At 35.1% G+C, this 25,221-nt stretch overlaps 1 protein-coding gene across 2 annotated transcripts in view; it reads right to left on the reverse strand.

The window, feature by feature from the left end:
* THEMIS (thymocyte selection associated) overlaps positions 1-25,221 on the reverse strand; it is a 195,811-nt gene that overhangs the window by 123,628 nt on the left and 46,962 nt on the right. For both annotated transcript variants that reach the window (XM_054697812.1, XM_037520979.2), the window contains exon 2: positions 1,519-1,677. In XM_054697812.1, coding sequence (XP_054553787.1) covers positions 1,519-1,663 — 145 coding nt within the window. In that variant the 5' untranslated portion in view covers positions 1,664-1,677. The remainder of the gene's footprint in view (positions 1-1,518; positions 1,678-25,221) is intronic.

Consider the following 25,221-nt stretch of genomic DNA (forward strand, 5'->3'; position numbering starts at 1 on the left):
ATCCCAAAACAAATCAATCAGAATATTTCAAGCAAGTGTCCTGAATATCAGGGTTGTTTTGTTTTGTTTTGTTTTAAGTTCCCCAGGTGATTCTAATGTGCAGTCAAATTTGAGAAGATTGTCGTAAAGGATGGAGGTAAGGAAGAAATAGTAATAACTGAACAATGGGTAAGATTTCAGTTGTAAGGGATAGGAAACTAGAAGAATACTATCCTCATATAACTAGTTTATTTTTACCCCCTAAATTGAGGCTCAAGTTTAACATTTTCTAAAATCTTTCCCTGATTCCACTGATGATGATGATAATATTAATGACAATCAAAGCTAATACTGTTTTTATGTCATTTGCTGTATGACAAATATTTACCACCTAAATACCTTAACTATAGTTTAATACTTAATCCTCTCAGCAACACTACGGTATAACTAGTTTATTAAATCCATTTTTACATAAGAGTAGAGTAAATAACTTGGCAAGTTTACACAAGAAGGGGCATAGTTGGGATATAAATATAGTGATACCAAATCCATGTTAAGAAACATGATCAACTGGACTTCATCAAGACATTCATTAAATAACAATTATTGAATATATACTCTCTGTGTCATAAGATGTGCTTGATACCAGAAATAGAGAGTTCTATATGTCATATTTTATTTGTCAAAGAGTTTTAGTGTATAGCAGAGGTTAGCAAACTCTAATTCATGGGCAAAGACTGACAGCATCTTTTTTATATATAAATTCTTACTGAACCATAGCCATGCTCATTGGTTTATATATTATCTATAGCTAGTTTTATGTTTCAGCATCAGAGTGGGTAGTCATGAGTGAGATCATTTGACAACAAAATCTAAAGTATTTACTATCTAGTCCTTTACAGAAAATGTTTTCCAACCTCTGCTCTAGAGAACAAGATCAATAAAAATCATTGGTGACTACCCAATAAGATGCCTGCTTTGGTGTCCATGATACTATAGGAACATGAAAGAACAATATCTAGATTTTGTTAGAGGGTCAGCAAAATTTTTGCAGTAAACTTGACCCTTAAGCTGATTTTGGAAGACTGAACAGAATTAACTAGACAAAGAAAAATAGCCAGATTTGTCAGTAAGATCAGACGTTTAGCAGGGATCCCAGGAGCTAGAATAATGTCAACAGGAATAAAAACATCAGATTAATATGTTTAAAGGATACTAATTAGTTCTATATACTTTATGAATATCTATCTTTGATGTCTTTACTCTCACTAACACAATTAGTGGTAAGCTCTAAGAATTTGTTAATAGGAAGAAATCTTAAGTAAAGAATATTTATTAAAAAGGGAAGAAACATTTTTGCCTCTATTAGTCCTTAAAACTACTGGACTATAAGAATTGTGGTAAATTTCACCCACTGGTCTAGAATGGGAAAAAAAAAAAAAAAAACCTACCACTTTTTCATTGTTTCAGTCATATAGACTGTGGATAATTCTTAACAATACAGTTTTACAAATGAGAAATGGTTGCAATAGAATGTACCTGGAAAATTCATAGGCAGTTCAAATGGTTGTGGAGTCTCACAGCCTTCAATATGTTCACAAATTTCAGCTATAATCTTCTTAATTTTGAGTCCGGTAATTTTAATCACATCTCCTGTTGCCAAACAACATTCATTTCCAAACATTTCATAAACAGAACCTAAAGAAGAGCAAAAACAGCTTTAAAAAAATGAAATAATGAAGTACAATGAATCAAAAGCCTTATATAAAGTGTTTTTATTCAGTTCTTCTCTTAGTTACCTATTAAACAAGAATTTAATCAAGTTTGGCAAAATATACAGCATGTACCAAGAAAAATATTAGATTTTTCACTTCATCCACTGGGCAAAATACAAACAATCTTTTTTTGTTAGTATTTTAAATTGAATCTATGCTTTCCTCAGCACCTTTAGCTCATCTTTACAAGGTCAAACTACAAACAAGTCTTCCCTGCTGCTATTTCTGATCTGTTTTTGCTGGATCACAGAATTAGGCTCATCTGAGTCAACAATAATCTAAGTAAGTACCACAAACCAGGTTGTAATACAATCCAAGATCCAAAGACAGAGGGTCCGTACACCAGAGCATTATATCTATTTATTAGACCTGGCTGTTTTCATCAATGTGAAAATAAAAGATATGTTGTCCATTTGATGTCTTTATTTTTGACAAGCTGGAAATCATTCTCAATATCTTTATGGCAAAAGGGGGGCAGACCAGTCCAGATAAACTGAAAAGCTTCATTTTAGTTCAAGATTTTAGTATCCCTCCCAACACACCTTTTTATCACAGATACTAAAGCTGAACTTTTCATCCATTTGTTATCTTTTTATATCTTGTGATGTTAGGACACTATATAGTGAACTAACCACAAGATGAACAACAGGATAGAGAAAAGACAAAATTTCTGCATAATCTAACCTTAATTAAAAAAAAAACAACCCTTAAACATTTCTTGAATATTGTTGCTTTACAATTGAACAATAAAGTAACAGCAGGTATAAAAAAGCATTATAGAACTGTGAGTGTTGAAGCATATTAGTTTTCCCTTATCTGATTTATATCCTCTTTACCATTCTAGGATTTAAACCTATGATTTTAGAGTTGTTTGCTATTTTCTGACCTTGTCCCTCTACTGAACCCCCTCCTCTTAGACTCTTACCTAATACAATTATATACCATTAATGGTTATCATAAGTTATTAAGCCTGGAATCCAATTTAGCTTCAACAACTCTGATTGTATTATTCTCAATAGGAAACAGGGAACACTCTCAAAGTAGAATAAATTGAGGGGCCTCCCTGGTGGCGCAGGCGGTTGAGTGCTGCTCTGTGAAGCTGTCCGCAGCCTCTGCAGCATGGGTTCGATTCCCAGCCGGACAGGGATAATCCCACATGGCGTGGCAGACCTCTCCTGTCTCGCCCGCTGCTCCCCTCAGCAGTGTATTTCATCAGTCTGCCTGTTCTGTTCCCCGCTCTGTCTCCGGTGAATCCTCTCACCCTCCCGCGCATCTGGCCTGTGCCCCTATTCTCATATAAAAATAAATAAATCTTTAAAAAAAAAAAGAAGAAATTGAGGAAGTTTTAACAAAGGGAAAACTTATACAGAGGCACAGCTAGTTCTAGACAGCACAAGAAAATAAATGCCCTAACCTTACTCTTCTTCCATTGGTGCTTTGCCAGGAGAGACTTTTGACCAGATTCAGTAAGAAATCAGAGGACAAGGAAGCTGCTGATGACCCACAGCAGTAAGCCTCCCTCTCAGAGAGCAGAAATGAAAATCTGGCACACCAACCAAAGGCCCATTATTTAATGAGAACTATTTTTTTTTATAGAAGAGACTTATGCTTTATCTTCTGATAATTTTTTAAAATTTATTTACTTATGCATACAAGAAGTGGGGTACAGGCCAGAGGTATGGGGGGTGAGAGGATTCACCAGAGACAGTGGGGAACAGAACAGGCAGACTGACTGAAATAAATTGCTGTGGGGTGTAGCGGGTGAGACAGGAGAGGTCTGCTGCGCCATGTGGGTAGCTCCCTGGCTGGGGATACAACTCATGCTGCAGTGGCAGCAGATAGCTTCATAGTACTGAGACTTAAGCCCTTGCATCACCAGGGAGGCCTCTAATGAGAACTATTTTTGCACACATGCCAGTGTCACTCCTCAAGCTTTGAGAATATGCTTCCACATCTGCCTCTTTTTCTCATACTGTTCCCTTAACTACATAAACATTCATACTTTTTATTAACTCCAATAGAGTGTTGTCATCTGTAGAACAAATTGGGATATTAAAAAATAATAATAAATGCACAGTGACATTTTCCTCCAATGAACTCAGAATTGTTATTTCCTCTGATCCTCATTTGGCAATTAATCACATGCTAATACTTTTTAACTTCAGTATTATTTCATCATGTATTTAACATTTTATGACTTTAGCTTTTATTACTCCCAATTCAATTTTAAATTTCATGAGGGAAAATACTGTATTATATTTTTGTATGACTATTACACATAATCCTCTCCTCCTCATTTATTCAACAAACTTTAATGAAAGCCTACTATGTGGCATGCATTCTGGTTAGGTTGTAAATAAAATGCATCACTGCCTCTTATCTCCCCCCAGAAGCACAATTACAACAAATTTTACCAAAGCTATAACATAGAGAATATGGTATTGTGGGAGCACATTGGAATCATTTAACTAAGCAATTATATGGGGAACAGATTAGTGAAAGATTCCTAGAAAAGATGACAACTAAAGTGAGCTTTAAAGGAAGAATCACAAGATGTTAACACAGGCAGAGGAAATAGTAGCCAAAAGGGTACTGATATGTGAAAAAGCCAGATACATTCTGGAAACTTCTAGAAGTTTGTTAGGTTTCAAATGTAAGTAGAAAAGGAAGAGTGGTAAGAACAGAAACTAGAGTAGGAGTAGGCCCAGTTCATACAGCATCTTTATGCAATCATCAATAAACAAAAATTCCAACTTCAATATGAAATAACCTCAAAGTCAAGGAATCTACATTTCTAGTTATCATGGTCCAGAAACCAATGCCAATTTAACAAAAGGTCATATGTATTTAGGTGCCTGCTACCCAAAGTGCGTCTACTACATCACCTGGGAACTTGTTAGAACCTTGGCCAGTCTTCAGACCTGCTGAATCAGAACATGCATTTTTAACAAGATCCCCAATGGTTCACAAGTACATTAAGGTTTGTAAAGCACTGGTTGAAGCAACAAATGTATAACTGAAATAGTATCTGTTCTGAGATTGCTGCAAAACTAAGCAGAGAAGGAAGGCCATGCCACACAGTGGAAGCATTCATGTCATTAAGGTGGAGGATATTGTAGGTAGAGCCTGGGAAAGGGAAGGATATTAAGCAGGAAAGTGGTATGATTTTTCTTTGTTACATGTAACAGAATGTAATTTAACTTATTCCAAATGAAATCTGTTTGGCTTAATTTCAATGCAATACTGTCTAATTGTAGATGTGATTATATCAAACTGAGTTACTTGGACTGTCATCTTTCTTTCAAAGTTTTAATTGAAATTTATAATTAAAAGATAGATTTATTTGAGATTACCTATCAGTTCACATGGAGGAGAAACCAGAGAATTCAATGGGTAGAAAATGCTGTGTATTTTAGTCGCCGGAAGGAAAGTTTTTGGCCCTTTAGTTCTTTCTAAACATCTTTCTCCTTTTGCAAAAAAGAAAATCACTTTTCCCATCATATAAGGGAAAGACCCACATGCAAATTCTAATCTTTAACATTTATCTTTAAGTCTTTGTGACTCCCAAGAATGAAAACAGTTAACTCACTTTTAATAAAAATTATTCAGTGATGCCTAACACTAGAAAGTTATGTGCATGATGGGGGAGAACATATAGCAAATCTCAAATTTCTGAAGTTTGAGAATTCTTATAGTTGATACCAATATAATGTCTTTTAAAATATGTTTTTCCTCAGTGAAAATAAAAATTGCTCATTTTAAAAACAGTCAACTTTCATAATTTCAGAAAAAACACATATCATGTATGCAATTGCCTTTTAAAAAATTTGCCAAGATGTCTGAACTATGTTTTTGTGTATACATAGATATTAAAATACTTTTCATATCATTTCAACAAGACCTGTATTTTGAATATGCAAATCTCAAATCTATTAAATCTTTACAGATTGATTCTTTCCAAGCCAGAGCATATGTATTCAGGATAATGCCAACATCAGAGAAAGCTGGAACAAAGTAGCCTGTTTTCAGTGATCAAACATTGCCCCTGAAGGCTATAATAAAAGAACCATGTGCCTTTGAAATCACCTTTTCTGTAATGCCACTTTGTTCAATAAAAATGACACATTAATATCCTTTTATGAGCTCATCCTTTACTTGATAATCCATATAAGCAAAGCTGTGATCTCATTAGAACAGCCAAAACAATTGGTTCAATAGATTTCTCTTCTACTTCCTATACAAAGTTTAAAAAGTATGGCAATCAGGAAAGAGAAAACAATCATTCAGAGGATTTTCCCCCTTATTTGGAGATGCACCCTTTTCCTATTTCCTATAACCCTTTCCCCTGTCATTCCAGACCATTCATTAAATCCCTTATCACCTCGTCAACCTGTCAAAGTTGAACCAATCCTAAGAATTTAGGTTCTATTCATCTTCTTCAAAATCTTCCTCTGTCCCCACAACTAAGAATAATTTGCTCCTCTGTGCCCTAAAAGCACTTTGTAAGTCTCTCCATTATAGCCTCCATGTAATTATTAACACAACCTTAGAGTCCTACTTTCTGACCATTGATAGAAAGCACATTGTAGAAATTAGGAGTTCCTAGAAAAGAGACATCATCGTCACTATACATGTACCTACCCTCATGTACACACACCTAGTGACACAGGTTTGTCATTGAGTAGCTCCTTCAGAATGTTAATTATTACTTAGCTTTACTATAACATGGCAATAAATTATTGCAAATACAGTTGTAGTCTTTCTACATAAGCTGTTTAAGGTGTGGGCTTTGGCATGGATTATAGTTTCATTTGGAATGTTTAATATCAAATATGCAAGCACACATCAGACTAGCAGACACCTTGTGATTTTCTTAAACAAGCAAATTTAAAGGGTGGGTAGTTCCATAAATGAATTTCTACTTGTAAGTTTGCCATTTTACCTTATATTTATCATTTTTGTATTAGTGGACTTGAGGATGAAGCTCATGAAGTGTTCTGAAATAGACTTGGAGGAGTTGAGAATTTACTCCTGTAAATTATGATTGATACTGTATGATGATGTACACAGAAACACATCAGATTAGTCTTGCCAGTTGAGATTTATCTTTTCCCTGCTAAATAGATATGATTATTCTTTGCTTAAGGATAGTACAAATTACCAAGAGGAAGCAGTCCCACGAAAAACAGATATGTGTGAAATTAGTTCATTCACAATGCTGTCCCTAGAGTTGGTGGTTAACAAGGAATAAATCAATCATTACAGTGACAAGTTTAATTTTTGAAAGGAATTTCTAAATAGTTCCACATAGGAATAACATTTTATGTGGCTAGTCTTTTGCAAGGAGAATGTCTCCATCCCCTGTAATGCAGAGACAAAGCCGTTCCAAATACATGAAGAATATATCTAAAAATAGATGAACATGCTGTTTGAATGCAGAGTGCAGATAAGATTGAAAAGCAATCTTGCAGCTTCACTGGGAGTGGATTCTACCAGTTAGGTACTAAATATACCACACAGAGATATTGTTATACTACATCATCATTCAAGGACTTAGAAACTCCCTGTCCTATCAAAATATCAATATAAATAGGGCAAAAGATTGGAATCAAGTAGTAAGAAAAATGACTACACTGAGAACTAATATATAACATCTCTTACCTCTAAGAGTATGTTTGTTTGTATTTTTGGTGGGGGGTGGGGAGATTGTGGTTTAAGTGCTATCCAGACTGTCAAGCTTAAAGTCAGAAAATAGGGAACATAGGGAAGTAATGAAAACAGTGAGTTGGGAAAGCTGAAGTCTGAGAGCCAATTAAGCAGATTAGAACAGTAGTGTGGCCAGAAACCATAAAATGCCCAATTTTTAAAGCACTCAGTAATTTATAAGCCATGTATTTCACTAAATTTCAGTGACTGAAGAAGATTCTGCTCATAACCATCTAAAAACTTGCTGTAGAAATCAAAAGAATAATCAGTAACTACTATGAACAGTTATATGGAAACAAGTTCAACAATCTAGAGGAGATGGACAAATTCCTACAACTCTACAATCACCCAAAGCTAGATAAAGAAGAAATAGAACACCTAAACAGACCAATTACAAGCAGCGAAATTGAAATGGTAATCAAAAACCTCCCCAAAAACAAAAGCCCAGGACCTGATGGATTTACAAATGAATTCTACCAAACATTCAGAGACGAATTAGTGCCTATCCTTCACAAACTCTTCCAAAAAATTGAGAAGGAAGGGATAATACTAAAAACGTTCTATGAAGCCAACATTACACTAATACCAAAACTGAACAAGGACAACACAAAAAAAAATAAAGAAAACTATAGGCCAATCTCCCTAATAAACACTGATGCAAAAATCCTCAATAAAATTTTAGCTATCAGAATCCAACAATGTATCCATAAGATAATTCACCATGACCAAGTAGTATTCATTCCAGGGACACAAGGATGGGTCAACATCAGAAAATCAATCAGCGTTATCCAACACATCAACAAAAAGAAATATAAAAACCATATGATAATATCAATAAATGCTGAGAAAGCTTTTGACAAAGTACAACACCCATTCATGATAAAAGCCCTTGAAATTCTTGGGATACAAGGAACATACCTCAACATCATAAAGGCCATATATGACAAGCCAACAGCCAGTATCATTCTCAAGGAGAAAAGCTGAAAGCATTTCCATTAAGATCTGGAACAAGACAAGGATGTCCACTCTCACCACTGCTTTTCAATATAATACTGGAAGTCCTAGCCAGGGCAATAAGACAAGAGAAAGACATCCAAGGAATCCAAATAGGAAAAGAAGAAGTCAAACTATCACTATTTGCAGATGATATGATAATATACATAGAGAACCCCAAAATCTCCACAGAAAAACTAATTAAACTCATCAATCAGTTCAGTAAAGTGGCAGGATACAAAATCAACATGCAAAAGTCAGTAGCCTTCCTATACACAAACAATAAATCTGAAGAAGAAGAAATAAAAAAAAATCCCATTTATTATCGAAACAAAAAAAATCAAATACTTGGGAATAAATCTAACAAAAGAGGTAAAGGATCTATACAAAGAAAACTATAAAACACTGTTAAAAGAATTAGAAGAAGACACAAAGAAATGGAAAGACGTCCCCTGCTCATGGTTTGGAAGAATAAACATTATTAAAATGGCCATCTTACCAAAAGCAATATACAGATTCAATGCTATTCCAATAAAAATTTCAATGTCATTCTTCAAAGAAATAGAACAATTATTGATGAAATTCACATGGAATCACCAAAAACCCCAAATAGCCAAAGCTCTCCTGAAAAAAAAGAGAAGGGAATGGAGGCATCACAATCCCAGATTTCAAACTATACTACAAAGCCATAATCATCAAAACTGCATGGTATTGGAACAAGAACAGACACACAGACCAATGGAATCGAATAGAAAATCCAGAAATAAACCCACAGATTTATGGTCAACTAATCTTCGACAAAGAGCAAAGAATATGCATTGGAGCAAAGAAAGTTTGTTCAATAAATGGTGCTGGGAAAACTGGGTTGCTACATACAAAAGAATGAAGCTTGACTACTACCTCACACCATACACAAAAACCAACTCAAAATGGATTAAAGAACTAGACATAAGACCTGAAACCATAAAATATATAGAAGGAAATATAGGCGAAACACTACATGAAACACATCAAAGACATATTTACAGACACATCACGCAAAGCAATGATAGTGAAGGCAAAGATCAACAGCTGGGACTACATCAAATTAAAGAGCTTCTGCACAGCAAAAGAGACAATAACAAAAACAAAGAGAAACCCCACCAACTGGGAGAACATTTTTACACACAACACTAATGATAAAGGACTGATCACAAAAATCTACAAAGAGCTGATGAGACTCAACAAAAACAAAATAATCCAGTCAAAAAATGGGCAGAAGAGCTAAAAAGAAACTTCTCTGAAGAGGAAATGCAAATGGCCAACAGGCATATGAAAAAATGTTCAACATCACTTGTAATTAGGGAAATGCAAATCAAAACTACCATGAGATACCATCTTACACCAGTGAGAATGGCACATTTAAAAAAACTAGCAACAACAAATGTTGAGGAGGTTGTGGAGAAAAAGGAACTCTCCTGCACTGTTGGTGGGAGTGCAAACTGGTCCAACCACTATGGAGAGCTGTGTGGAGATTTCTTTACCTACTAAAGTTAGAGCTTCCATATGATCCAGCAATTCCACTCCTAGGTATTTACCCAAAGGACACAGAAACATCCATTCCAAAGAGCACTTGCACCCCTATGTTTATAGCAGCACTGTTTACAATAGCTAAGCTTTGGAAACAACCCAAATGCCCAAAAATAGATGACTGGATCAAGAAGATGTGGTACATATACACCATGGAATATTACTCAGCATTCAAAAAAGATAAATACATGCAATTTGCAGCAACATGGATGGCGCTGGAAGGGATCATGCTCAGCAAAATAAGCCAGAAAGAAAAAGAAAAATACCGGATGGTCTCACTCATAGCAGGAATCTAGAAAACTTAAATAAGGGACCAGGAAAAAGAATATCTATAAGAAAGTGAAAATCAAAATCAACAAATAACTATGAACCAGAGACACTCTAAGGAGGGTGGGGATAGGGAGGGGAGGGATTGGGGTCAAAATAAGGGGGTCGCAATTGTATGGGGAATATAAAAATAAAAAAAAAATTATATTTAAAAAATTTTAAAAATAAAAAAATAAAAACTTGCTGTTGGTTTAATGACTGAATCAATTTAATAGACTAAATAAAACTATGTTCAATTTAATATATCAAATAAAACTATGTTAAGAGGATTTGTAAGTTGTTCTGGTAGATGTCATCATTGGAGCTTTTCATGTTAAAAATTATTTGAGCAAATTTGGGGCATGTGTGTTTGAGATGAATATTATTCTTACATATCTGTGAAAAGTTTCCCTATGATGGTAGAATAATTTAATATTATTCCACCAGTGCTTCTGTATCTCCTGTCATATTATGGACTAAATATTTCCCTCATTTTGTCAAAAACTTAACCCTCAGAATGACATTATAAATAATAGTATAATTTCTTATATGAACAATGTTGCTTTGGGGGTTGACTTACTACTTTAGGAAAGATTTGATCTCAAACACGTCCTATACACTTTAATATACTTACCTATGTTTTATTTATTTATTTTTTGGAGGTTTTTTTTTTTAGATTTATTTATTTATTTATACAAGCACTGGGTACAGTTAGACGCATGGGAGAGTGAGAGAATTCACCAGAGCCAGAGCGGGGAACAGAACAGGCACACTTGCCTATGTTTTATATCCTAAATGTTAGGCTACTCTAGACTTCTGTAGTCATTTAAAAATCTGTTCTGCATAATCCATTTAAAAATATAAATACACAAGCCGAATTGATTATATAGGGGCTCCAATGTAGTGTTATATGCTTATCCAATGCTTAAAAAATAAAGCTTCACATTATAAATTTTCCCTAAATTCATTATCACTGAATACCTTATAAACTATTCTTCCTATGAAGTGTAGTTTAAACATTGAACATAAAGATTTAGAAACTTTCACAGGAATTTTGAAATGTATTTTAAGTGTATTGAATTAAATAATACAAAATTGGCTATACTTTATCCTTAGTTTTTTTTTATTTTTATAATTCATCTAGTTTGCATTTTACTGAAGTACTAGTTTTGATGGATTGGGAAAAGAAAACGAATTCGACCATCACCACAGATAGTTTGAGAACAACTTCTTAAAAGCATAAATACAAAAGTATGTAGTAAGGGTAGGGAAACAGGATGTAGTCTGAGAATTAGTGAAAACTGATCATACTGAAAAACGAAAGTTATAATCTAATTCACCAAGTCTTTATCAGTATTAAGTCATCTTTCTCAATAGCACCTGCAGCCTGGAGGCTCTGACTAAATGACAGAGATTTTAGTCAACTTGACAGTAATAGTTCTAATTGCAACTTATTACATAGACATTCTGATTTTTACATCATTCTCCTCCAAGTTGTATGTGGCCATGCTTAAACCAGGATGCTTTGAGTAGTTGGACCAACACAATTAAGATTGAAAGTCACAAGCAGGTGAAATCCCCTATGAGTTTCATGTAACAAGCATGACAGCTATTCTCCACGAGGGAGATGGCAAATATCTAGCCTATATTCTACCATTTTTTTCCTCCCATCACTAATCATTAATGAAATGAAATATTTCCAAATTAATCCAGATTAGGATTACTGATCCTCTGACATAAAGCTCCAGACAACCATGCCAGGTATAAATTGCTCCTAGTTCAGTCCTGCTTCATGTATTTTCTTACCTCCTTTAAGTCCTCTTGGCTAAGTATCTTTAAAGATTGTATCCTTAAGATTGGGCTAATTTACTCCCAGAGGTTCAGCCAAAAGGAAATCTGGCAGCAGAATACAGACTCCCTCAGTCCATCATTCCTGGCCCGCCCCCACCCCAGCAGCTGTCTGAATTAAAGCATAAAATTTCTATCTTGATAATAACCACAACTTTACATAACCTGATGACACTTGTAGAGAGTTTCAATTTCATTTACATTTCTAATCAAAGTGCCATTATTTCTAATGACATCTTCAATCACTGAGTCTCAGTGTCAGATAGCAGCTTAAATATTGATACTATCATATTAACATATTATAATGACTGAGTATACAACATGTCTATGAAGTGGTGATCCAAACTATATTTGAACATTTTTGTTGATGTAATTTCAATTTTTTTAAGGCGACCTACTCTATTTTGGGGAAATTATCATTGTTAAAAAGCTGTTTTATTATTATGTGTGTTTGTACACATGAAAATTATATTTAGCTCTTAAATCATGTATTATACAACTATTTAATTTCTCTACATAGCAGTCTTAAAATGTTTGAAGACATCTTCATGAGCTGCCCTTTATAACAAATCAATCTGCTATAAAATATGTTCAAGGCCAATGATTATGACATAGGTTATCCCTTATAAAAGTATTCGAAGCACAACTCACATGGATGTGAATGGCATCCTTTGAGCTGTGCAATATGGTCACCTGCCACTCAAAATTTTGTAACCATAGTGTTTAGGAGAGGCTAGATAGTACCTGGCAGAGATGCTCAAAGGCAATTTCCTGCCACTAATCTAAAAATCTTTTTATGAGGAATAAGGCAGGCATTCCATACTAGCTACCTGTAGATTTGTCAACCAATGACTCAAAGCAATTCCTATAGTAGAAAAACTGAAGATATCCTAAAGCTGAGTTGTAAGTTTATGTAAGAACATAATACTTTGCCAGTAGCCCATATCCCTTCTACCATTAAAGCCAAGTCATGGGAACCATTTCCACAGGAAAGGAGAGAGATTAGTCATTGTTTAGTTCTGAGACAAAAAATTTTTGAAAACTATGGGAGGTAATTTTAAAAGACGGGTTTCATTGGAAGCTGAAATGTTTCTTCACAATTGTCAGTCTTCTTTTTTGAACAAAAGAATCAAATAGAAGTTTATATTAGATTGCAGACAAGATTATATTAGATTAGGACTCAGTATGTGACAAAGAAATGTCTCATTCTGCTGAAAAGAAACATCATTTTTTTTAATTGCAGAGATTTAAAAAATCTAATATCCCAAAATATTAGATTTTGGATTTACTTGCAAAATATACTCTGCCACATCAGAAAGAAAAAAAAAAGTTTTACAAATCAAAGCTTTTAATTTGTAAGAGCTGGTTTCTTATCGAAAAAAGTGAAAGGCCCTAAGGAAGGAAGTTATAGAATTTATACTTTGAAGATAGTTTGTAAAGACTAGAGGAAAGCCTGGTTAACTTCTTTGAGACTAGCTGGAATGGAGGAAGGTAAATTCAGTGGAATTTATCCTGGAGAAGATTAGTTGGGTCTTATTTGGAGACATAACAGGGAGAGATGTAGAGACAGTCATAAATAACCTACCTAGCATCCTCTAGGATATCTTCAGGAAGCTGTGACTGCCGACTCTGACAAATGACCCTTCTAATAAGGACAAAATTAACATGAAGTAAAAAGTTCAGTATCTCAGAGCCACACTTCTTCGACAGCTCCTTCAAGAGCTGCCTGATTTGTCTAATAAAAATTATGTCTACCCATTGGTATCAGTGGTTCCTATCATCTATCCTCAGATTTGATGACTTAGTAGAAGGATGCACAGAAATCAGTGTTATACTCACTCTTAAGAGTTTTCTGCGAAAAAGAAGACAGATTAAAGTAATTAAAGGAAAAAGGCACCTTAGGAAAAGTCCATGAGACAAGTTTCCAAGTTGTTGTCTCCAGGGTTGTGACATGACTAGCACTGATGGCTGACAACCATCGCCAACGAGGGAAAATCCCTAAGCTCTGGTGTCTAGGGATTTTAGCCAGACACACAGATACTGGGTGCCCATATGATTGAAATGAACTACTCAATATTTATCAAGTTCCCTCAGAGGTCAAACTAAAACAACATGACCTAGGATTTCAGAAAAACAAGAAGGGCATTCACCATAAATTACACTGTTAACATATAGTATCTAGAATGACCCAAGTTCCAAAGTACACAAAGATACTCTTATCAGGCAGGATATTCCAAGGAGCCAAAGTTCAGTCATTTCACTAGAAAATACAGAGTTGAAACATCCAGCCTGCTGCATTAAACTTTTACTGCACACCACATGTCAAAACTTTAGTAAAGCTTGTCAGAAAAAAGCTGACCAAGACTTAGAGTAAGAAAGATTTATGTGTAAACATTCAGTGGAGATCTGGGCATTATCTAGCAAAACTTTTGGGAATTAATTGAGTCTGTAGAGATATGCAGTCTTGAAAGACATTATAATGACATAAAAAAAAGATACAAATGTAATGAATCCTAAGCATACCAATACAAATAAGCCAGAAACATTTTTTTCCACTAGATATACAACTGACTTATCTGTGTAGAAAAAATAACATTAAACATCACATATTTAAGGTGATTATCATTGTGACTACTGCAAAGTATGTTTGGAAAGCTGATTATATTTTCCATGCATATAGCTGTGTATGTGTGGGGAGAGGGTGTTTGACTGGCTTTAATATCTCACTGGTTCCCCACTTAATGATTAAGTAAATTTTTTCATGTATTGATTTTATCTTAATATAGAAGTGATATTTTTAACTTTACAAAAAATTTTATCAATTTCATATTATTTGCATAGCATTTGTATTTGCTTTTTCATATACCTAGCCATTTTAGGAATAATGTGGGATCCACGATTCCCAAAAGCGCCTCAAAAATGTAAGTTTTCAATATCAGTAACTGGTTGGGGATGAACAGTGTTAAAACTAACCACCCTGACATTTTAAGGTTCTGTGTCTAATTTATACTGTATATTTTTGGAGGGGAATTTTTTTGTCTTGCTGGACCTTTTCTTATTTATGAAGATTAAAAACAATTGACAGAGATTAAAGATCTAGATTGTATTCAAAATATATTAAATCTACTCAGGTCCTTCTAAAAAGTTCAATATTCATTGCAAGTTATATACCCATGCTGGTAGAGGTCATCAAGAGGATATGGACCCCCGTAGTTAACCTGTTTAGTGGACCTAGGGAACTGGAGGCTCCTCACACCTGTTCCTGTTCTTGGAATGCACATTCTGCTTGCCTTCCCCATTCCCAGAAACTTGCCCCATAACATTAAGATAGCAATGTGGTGCTGAGACCATGTGGATGGTGTATATGACTGAACCCAGTTAAGGCCTCTATACAAACTTCTAAGATTTGACAGGTGAATGTATCTTTTAAAATTTATTTATGTATTTTTATATCATTGTTCATTGTTGCACAATGTTTGATTTCTCCTCTCCAGTGTTGTCCCCATAAAACTACCACCATCAAGACACTCATGAACCCTCACCATAAACTCTTATACTCTTCCCTCCCATTTGGATCTCTTCCTGTCCCTCTCCCCTGACAACTGTCTCCAATTTATAGACTGATTACTAGTTTTGGCTTTTTTCCCCCTCCATCCCTTGTATGGTTTCCATATGTTCCTTCTGTAAGTGAAACCATCTGATATTTTTCTTTTTCCTTCTGACTTCTTCCACTGATCATAATCCCTTCCAGCTCCATCCATGTTGTTGTGAATGGCATAAGTTTATTTTTTTCCATTGCTGAGTAGTATTCCGTTGTGTATATACACCACATCTTCTTGATCTTGTCACCTCTTTGGGGGCATTTATGTTGTTTCCATATTTTATCTATTGTAAATAGAGCTGTGATGAACACAAGAGTGCAGGTGTCCTTTTGAATGAATGTTTTTGTGTCCTTTAGGTAGATTCCTAGAAGTGGCATTTATGGGTCATATAATAGACCCATTTTTATTAATTTGAGGGTCTTCCACATGGCTTTCCATGTTGGCTGGGCCTGTTTGCATTCCTACCAGTAATATAAAAGGATTCCTTTTTCTTCACATCCTTGCCAGCATTGTTTTATTGTGGACCATTCTTAGTGGTGTGAGGTGATATCTCATTGTGGTTTGATTTTCATTTCCCTGATTATGAGTGATGTTGAACATTTTTTCATATGCTGTAGGCCATCTGCATTTTCTCTTTGGAGAAGTGTCTTTTTAGCTCTTCTGCTCACTTTTTGACTGGACTTTTTATTTTGTTTTTTGTTGAGTTGTGTAAGCTCGATATAGATTTAGATATAGTCCCTTATCAGTTTTGTGGAGTGCAAATATTTTCTCTCAATCTGTGGGGTGTCTCTTCATCTTGGTTATTGTCTCTTTTTTGTTCAGAAACTTTTCAGTTTGATGTAATCACAGCTGTTTTATCTTTTCCTTCATTTTCTTTGTTTTAGGGAATGAGCCTTTAAAGATATTTCTGAGATGTATGTTATAGAGTGTTTTGCCTATGTTTTCTTCTATGTATTGTATGGTTTCAGGTCTTACATCAGATGAATGTATTTTTAAGAATTTTATGTTCAAAAAGAGTCAGATTAAGAAATACTAAAATATAAAATTCCAAAGTCCATCCTAAATATTAAATTGTCCTTCTGTGAAAGAGATCACCTCTAAATTTCTATAAAATTGAAAACAAACTTTCATACCTAATTTGAGCTAATAAGTTATTTAAAGAATTTTCAATAGACATGCTTATTAAGATATTAATATAATTCACTGAGCCTATACACTATCAGAAATGAAAGATGCAAAATGACAACTAACAGACGAATAAAGGCAAAGAATTCCTTTCCTTTGGGAAATTTATATTCAACATAGCTGGAGGTAGAAAGTGTACACATGATATAGAACAGAAACAAGCAAACTAGTAGACACTGCTGCTAGGCACAAAGAACTGTGGAGAAGACTGCTAAAAGGTTTTTGATCTGATAGACTTGATAGTACCAAGAAAAAATGGTTTTTGTGTGTGTGCTGCAGAGGAGATTTGACTACTGCTTTCTGAAAACTGCTCCTTCTGACTAGAAAAAATTTGAAAATTTTTTAGTTATGTAAACCATCGTTATTCTTGGGAAAACATTGGGGTTACTATTGACATGAGGAAAGCTGTGCCTAGCCCAACACTTTCTCTGTAGTATTAATTGATATGTTTGCATCAAAACTCCCTCTCTATTTTAAGAAACAAAATAATGGTGGTAACCCACTTTAAGAACTCCAGATCAGATGTAGACATAATTTCTAAAACATTAATTGCTTATACAAACATATTTCTCTCAAGTAATAAACTAGCAATAACTTGCAATGGTTGATATGGAATCTTCATACAGTCCAGTTTTTTTCTCTGTTACTATTTGTTTTGTATGCTTCAATATGAGATTTCCATCCTAAATTCTAAAATAGCAGCAATAGCTCTTACCATCATATCTGAATTTTTAGCTAGTGAGAAAGAGGAAATGTACCTTTTTTGCTCTTTGCAACAGAAATTTCACATGTCAAATATTCTCACAGTGCATTGGTCAAAATTTAATCAAGTGGCCACATTAAGTTGTAATATCATGTTCACAGCTGAAACCTCTTTACTACAGAGGGGAAGAACAGATATAGTTAGGGGAGCTGCTAATAGTTACTGATCCAAAAGGTAAGGGAATGGCATATATATATTTCACTAGGCTTAATTTATATTAGGTCACACTGTGCTTACAAATCTTACTTTGTCTTATGGGGAAAAAAAATATTTTCATTTGTAAAACCAAAGATGTGAAGCTTGTTACTGAGGTTAAAAGTGCAGGGTGGAATTCCAGGGCTGATTTCTCTCTCTCTCTCTCTCCCTCCCTCCCTCGCTTCCTCTCCCCAACCCCCCCCACTTCTCTCAAACATATACACACACACACACACACACACACAGAGTTTCCATTCATTGCTAGGCATTTCCCTACATAAAATCCACAGATAATATTGCCTTTTCTGGAGTCAAATTTCAATCCAGGTTCTACATTTCATAGATGTGTGACCTCAGATATTAGAAACTGAAAGTTGGGGACAGTGCCTCAATTTACCTTTAAATTGAGGGTAGTAATATCTGAAACATATACACACACACACACACACACACACACACACAGAGTTTCCATTCATTGCTAGGCATTTCCCTACATAAAATCCACAGATAATATTGCCTTTTCTGGAGTCGAATTTCAATCCAGGTTCTACATTTCATAGATGTGTGACCTCAGATATTAGAAACTGAAAGTTGGGGACAGTGCCTCAATTTACCTTTAAATTGAGGGTAGTAATATCTGAAATAATGGTTTGGGGATCAAAGAAAATAATTTTTAAGTGCATATCAGTACCTAGAACCATCACTAGTGTCATTATTATTTCATGTAATACTAAGACTGAATACTTTAGTATAATGTAATGCTATTATAAACTGGTGTGATTTTTCTTGGTGTCAAGAAGAAGGTTAATTGTCTTCCTATGGATGAGCATGAGGTTTTCCTTGAATAAAAATTGGCATTTCCTTTGTTAAACCTCCTAACAAAGAATATTATGAAGGAGAAAGTAAGAAAGAAGAAGCTGGACTTGAACTGGGAATAAAGATACATTCAAGATCCACATTTTCCCCAACTTAAACCAATCAACCATGCTATGCCACGAATGGGTTACAGGTATGCCAACATTTTAAACTCATTCCTTGAAATGAACTGCTCAGTTCAGTATGGAATGATTGGTGCCTTGGCTAGTGAGCTCTGGTTGCAAATTGTCTTGTCTGATGACCACATTGTCCAAACAAATATTCCTGTTGTGTATATATGTCTGATATAATTGATAGAGTTGGGAGGAATGACCTAATACTACAGCTAAAACCACACAAGGCTTGGGAGCACCTGAAATGTAACAACGTAACAGAGGAAATCAATTTTTACATACAATTAATTTAAATAACCAGATACAGTTAATGGCCTCTCTATTGAACAGCATTTATTTTTTCCACTGAAAGGTGCTTAAGTTTTGCTCTGGTGAAGTGCTTCAGACACAGGGGCATCCATGTGTTACCTTTCTTGACCATCTTCTCACATTAATAGAGACAGTAACAATTTTAAGTATCATTCCCTGCATATGTGTTAATAATATTTGTGACAAACTGAGTTGATCTGGATAGCTGGTATTAATATTGATGATAAGGGTATTCCAATAAATGAAAGTATTAGTTTTTATATTTAAACAAATCAACACATATTCAAGAAATATCAAACGTCAAGAGTCTTTCTACAACGACTTAATTATAAAATAAAATGTCAGTTTGGAGAGAATTGGAGTAGATTAGGGATATAGGCAATACAGTCCTACTGTATATAAGAATTCTAAGAGCTGTTTGCAGAGGAACAGAAGACACTGGGGCAGTGAGATTCATTACCAGGTGCTGCAGTGAAGTAAGCATTCAGAGATTAGAGTCTCAATAGGAGAGTAACTGCCAACATTGAAATGGCCCTGTAGGAAAGAAAAGTAGAAAAATCACACCAAAATGACTTCCAGAATGCAGTGCTGGGACACTAAGAGAATGATGAGGTACTGAAATCTACTGGTGTGGAAAAACTTGGAAGGGACAACATACTCAGTTCTTGCTATTTATTTTTCTTATGTCAAAGGCTTATCCTTAAATAGAGACAGTCCTATCTAGTTCTTTGTAAATAATTGCTGCCAACAGTCTGCACCAGAATCAATTTAGGAAAAGTTTAATACTCCAGAATCCAGGAATGTGTAAATTTTTTAATGTTCTCTAGCAACTTCCAAAGTATATGCAGGTTTAAGATATACTGTTACAAATCACTAACTAGGTAATGAAGTCAGAACTGCGTGTCAACATGGAAAGTCATGCAAATTTAGCAGTTAAAACTGAGAAAAGGAACTATGTGGATAGATATGCTCCGCTAACAGTGAGACCAGAATACCAGGAATGTGTGAAGATAAATATTTAACATTATTATAATATGCATGTAATTTACTTAAAATACTTCAGCATAGACAATAAAGATACACATGCATCTGTTCAATAGTTTTAACCTATAACCATGATGAAGAAATGAGGAAAATGTTAACATTTGAAGCACACTAATCAGAAATATAACCCCAGAGTGGCTAGTTAACATGCAAAATATTAATCAGAAGTCCATACTCTTGAAATAATTACAACTGTACCTACATTTACTTCCTATGAACACATAAGTTTTGTTAATTAGGATAATGGATATTAGTAAGACTGATTCATCAGAGAAATGAATGGGATTCAAAATGTGTTGATTAGTTCCAAGGGTAACATAGGCACTCTGATTTTTCAAAAGGATGTATGAATCTGGTGAGAACAAAGACGTATGCTTTATAGTCCTGGTTCAGCAGCCGATTCAAAACAGTTCTATCTTCTAACTAGAAGACAGCTGGATTCTGTTGGAATATTGCTTGAAAAGGCTCTAATGAACCTTTCATGCGAGGTGCCATCAGAGTATCAAGAAGAAGATAACTGACACACTACTCCTGCCTAAATAGATGCTTTACATTGGGGAAAATTTCATCTAAGGTTTTCTGTCATTGTGTGAAACTATCTATGTGCAAAGACTGAAAGACTATCAATAGCTACTAAAAATAGCCTAACAGTGAATGAAAACAATTCATGTCAGTTTGTGAAAAAAATCACTTCTACAGAAAGTTTGATATGATTTTCTAGTTACTCAACACATAATCATCAATGGGTACATTAATAAACAGGGGCTGCTGAATTTTATTGAATTTGTGAGCCTGTGTTGTTCTTTTTTAAACACCATGCTTTTTTTTTTTAAGATTTTTATTTATGCATACAAGAACTGTAGTGTAGGCCAGAGGTGCAGGGGGTAAGAGGATTCACCAGAGACAGAGTGGGGAGCAGAACAGGCAGATCTACTGAAATACACTGCTGAAGGCAGCAGCGGGCAAGACAGGAGAGGTCTGCTGTGTCCTGTGAGTTAACTCCCTGGCCAGGGATTGAACTCATGATGCAGTGGCTGGAGATAGCTTGATAGCACAGAGTCTTTAACCCTTGTGCTACCAGGGAGTCCCAACACCCTGCTTTCTTGAATAATTCTGTTTTTTTCAGAGGACTCTGAATTTGAAAAGCAACTAGGACAAAGTCCAACAACAACAAAAATAGAATACTATTGTGATTTTCTGTGAAAAGCAACTATCAGTATTTTCACTTTTTTAAATATTTTATTCTATATAATTATTGCATCATTTTTCATTTTTGCACAATGCATGCATTTTAATTTTGGTTATATTCCCCATACAATTACACCCCCCTTATTTTGACCCTAATCCTTCCTCTCCTCCCAATCCCCCATAGTGTATCTCTGGCTTATAGTTGCTTGTTGATTTTGATTTTTTCTTTATTATAATTAGTCTTTTTCCTGGTCCCTTATTTAGGTTTTCTAAATAAAAACCTGCTATGAGTGAGACCATCCACGTATTTACCCAAATGACACAGAAACATTATTTTCAAAAGGGCACCTGCACCCCTATGTTTATAGCAGCACTATTTACAATAGCTAAGCTATGGAAACAACCTAAATGCCCAAAAATAGATGACTGGATCAAGATGTGGTACATATACACCATGGAATATTATTCAGCAATCAAAGAAGATAAACTCATGCAATTTGCAGCAACATGGATGGAGCTGGAAGGATCATGCTCAGTGAAATTAGCCAGAAAGAAAAAGAAAAATACAAGATGGTCTCACTCTTAATTTTTAATGGGAACTTAAAAGAATAGCTTATTATGCCTAGCAAAAAGAGTGGTTCTTAATAGCAGAAATTGAAGTTTCCAGTCTTCTAACTTTAAATGGTTTAAAGCACTCATTTAAACTTTAAAACATGTTGTAAGTAGCTTCCTAAATTTCAAATTTTGAAGTGTCTTTCACTGCGAAATTAAGGCTGCTGGAGGAGGCAGGGTGGACATGGGTAAAGGGGGTGGGTGAAGGATGTACTAGGATAAAGGGCTATGGGTGATCGTGGGGGTGGTATGTTAACATACATCTGAGAAGGTGTGAACCTATTCCCCTAAATCATACACAGTGTGGTAAACCAATGTTACCTCAATTAAAAAAAAAGCTAAGTATTTATTTATTTATTTTAAATCACACAGCTAAAAAGAAAAAATCTTTCAAAATAGTGTTATTTCTATACTAAAAAATAAAAAAAAAACTTTTAGGTATATTGTTCAAAAATTTAGATGATCTAATTAAAAGTTGGTAAAAACAGTATCAATTCAGGAGCGATCACATAACCTGTTGAGCAGCAGTGATCACTGTCTTGACATGTCCTTGTAACTATTATTTACCTCTGGCTTCATGAGACCTGATTTCTAGGGCAAAGGTGAGCTAATATTCTCTGCTGATGCCAGGTATTTAGATAACCACTCAGAATCTTAGCTAAGTATATGAATATGCTTGGAGATTTATTTGCTCATTTGATTATCTGTGTTGCTTATATTGAAGTATCATTAAGGTCATTGTTGATCCTGCTATTTGAAAAAGTTGTAGTCCCTGTTGAATGGGAAAAAATGCACAAAAACATAGCTTGGGTAGGTCTCTCTCTCTAAAATGAGGTTAGTTTAGTTCATCTAGATTACTCTCATTCTAAAAAGAGTAAATTTACTAGGAATACAATAAATTACTTTTTTTTTTTTTTTTTTAATGTAAGATTTTTTTTTTTTTTTTTTAAGATTTATTTTTATTTATTTATACAAGCACTGGGTACAGTCAGAAGCACGGGAGGGTGAGAGAATTCACCAGAGCCAGAGCGGGGAGCAGAGCAGGCAGAAGGACCGAAGTACACTGCTGAGGGGAGCAGCGGGCGGCAGGAGAGGTCTGCGCGCCATGTGGGACCCTCCTCCGGTGGCCGGGGAGCAGCCGGGGATCGAACCGGCGCTGCAGAGGCTGCGGGCAGCTTCGCAACCCAGCGCTCAACCGCTGTGCCACCGGGGAGGCCCCTAAATTACTTTTTTAATGTATAAATTATATGGGACTTGGGTGTAGGGTAGGGGAAAAGATCCTTAAGGTTAAGGAAGGAGGTGAGTAAGTTGTTGTGGTTCTGAGGCACCTGGAGAGCCCTTGAACTTGGGTCATCTCCTAACCCATCTGCACACCTTGTTACTGGCATTTCAGGAGCTGGAGATGCCCTCCTCAGTGTTCTTATCTTCCAGGATTTACAGAGGGTCGCTCTAGGACAGTGCAGCTGTTGCTATTCTCCCCACCCGTGGACGGATGGCACACCCACATTAACTCTCTGCAGGCTCACATTTACACTCCACTCAGGAGGCCCACCCTTGCCAGGACTCAGCTGGTGGGTCTAGCCCGGAAACTCAGGTCAGAGCCACCTGCTTTTCCTGATTTTGTGAAGCATGCAATACGTGCACAAGTGATCTAGAATTTCTTTAGGTGCCATCTCTCTTATTATCCTTGCTATTATCAGTTAGTCTTTGAATGAAATATTTGATGACCCTGGGTTTTATAACTACCACCACCAACCTCAGTTTGTTTTACTACAGCACATGATGGGTACTCAAAGCACACTGCTGTCAAAGAGTAACTGTAATGTCCATTTACTTGACTAAAGTAAAAGAATGAAAGGAAAAAAGGAAAGGAGTGAGGACAAATCTGTGTCTAATACCAGTTAAAATTTTCATTGCTGTCAAAACTATAAACTCTGAACACGCTAAAAGTTGCTGATCTTTTAAAATATCTAGGAACACACACCCAATATTGAAATATTAAAAATCAGTGGTGTCTGCTAATGAACAGTTCATTCAAAACACATGATTTGATTTCAGAAGTTCTGGAAAAATTTGTCTTGAGTATGTTTTAACTTTTTCCTGATGTAATTAGAGAAATTAAAAAAAAAAGTTCTGTGGCCTGTGGTTAGAATTCACACATTGTTTATGAGGCAGGTGTTCTTCCCTTAACTGACACAAATGCTGAATCACTAAAACCAACACTTCTAATCCAGAGTAAAACACTTTGTCCTAATTATTCTTTATAGGTATTAGAAAAGAGGATAGCTAATTCATGACATAGGTTAGTCGAAAACTTCCATTTCCTTATGCTATTTTTCTTTATAATAAAATCTTGTCAAATGCTGACAATTAAATATCCTTTAAAAGTATATTTCATGTGAAAATGTTGCATTTAAGAAAACTTCCTCTTATAGGTTTTGCTAAAATTATCATTTTAAATAGTACAAAGACTCCAAATATTTATTAGGAGTGAAAAAAAGTAAATGGTCCAATTCAAGTGTATATTTTTTAAATTCAAGAGCATGAATATTGCATCATAGACATTTCCAAAACTAATTTTTCAGACTTCTTTTACCTATTACTTTAAGTTACTTTATTTTTTTTTAAGATATGATTATTTATTTATACAAGCACTGGATACAGTCAGAAGCACGGGAGGGTGAGAGAATTCACCAGAGCCAGAGTAGGGAGCAGAACAGGCAGAAGAACCGAAGTACACTGCTGAGGGAAGCAGCGGGCGGCAGGAGAGGTCTGCATGCCAGGGATCAAACCGGCACTGCAGAGGCTGCGGGCAGGTTCTCAACCCAGCACTCAACCACTGCACTACCGGGGAGGCCCTAAGCTACTTTATTTTTAAAATGCTTTTTAGTAGAGTTTAACACAATTTATTAGTACCATAATATACAAAAACAAACTACTATGCTAAAGACAAAGGTTTTGATTTTTTTCCCTTTAATAAATGTTGTTTAATGTTAAATAATTGACCATTAAATGGTACCTGATAAAATGAATTTAAATAATCAATATCCCTAGTCACAATATGCATTTCACAGCATCTGAAAATCTGGCTGCCAATAAAAAAAAAAATAGGATATTTATTTAAACTTTTGTTCAATCATTCTTTACAAAATAGAGAT

This window comes from Talpa occidentalis, unplaced genomic scaffold (assembly GCF_014898055.3).
Source record: "Talpa occidentalis isolate TD23 unplaced genomic scaffold, MPIMG_talOcc4v2.1 talOcc4.2, whole genome shotgun sequence".
Lineage (NCBI taxonomy): Eukaryota > Metazoa > Chordata > Mammalia > Eulipotyphla > Talpidae > Talpa > Talpa occidentalis.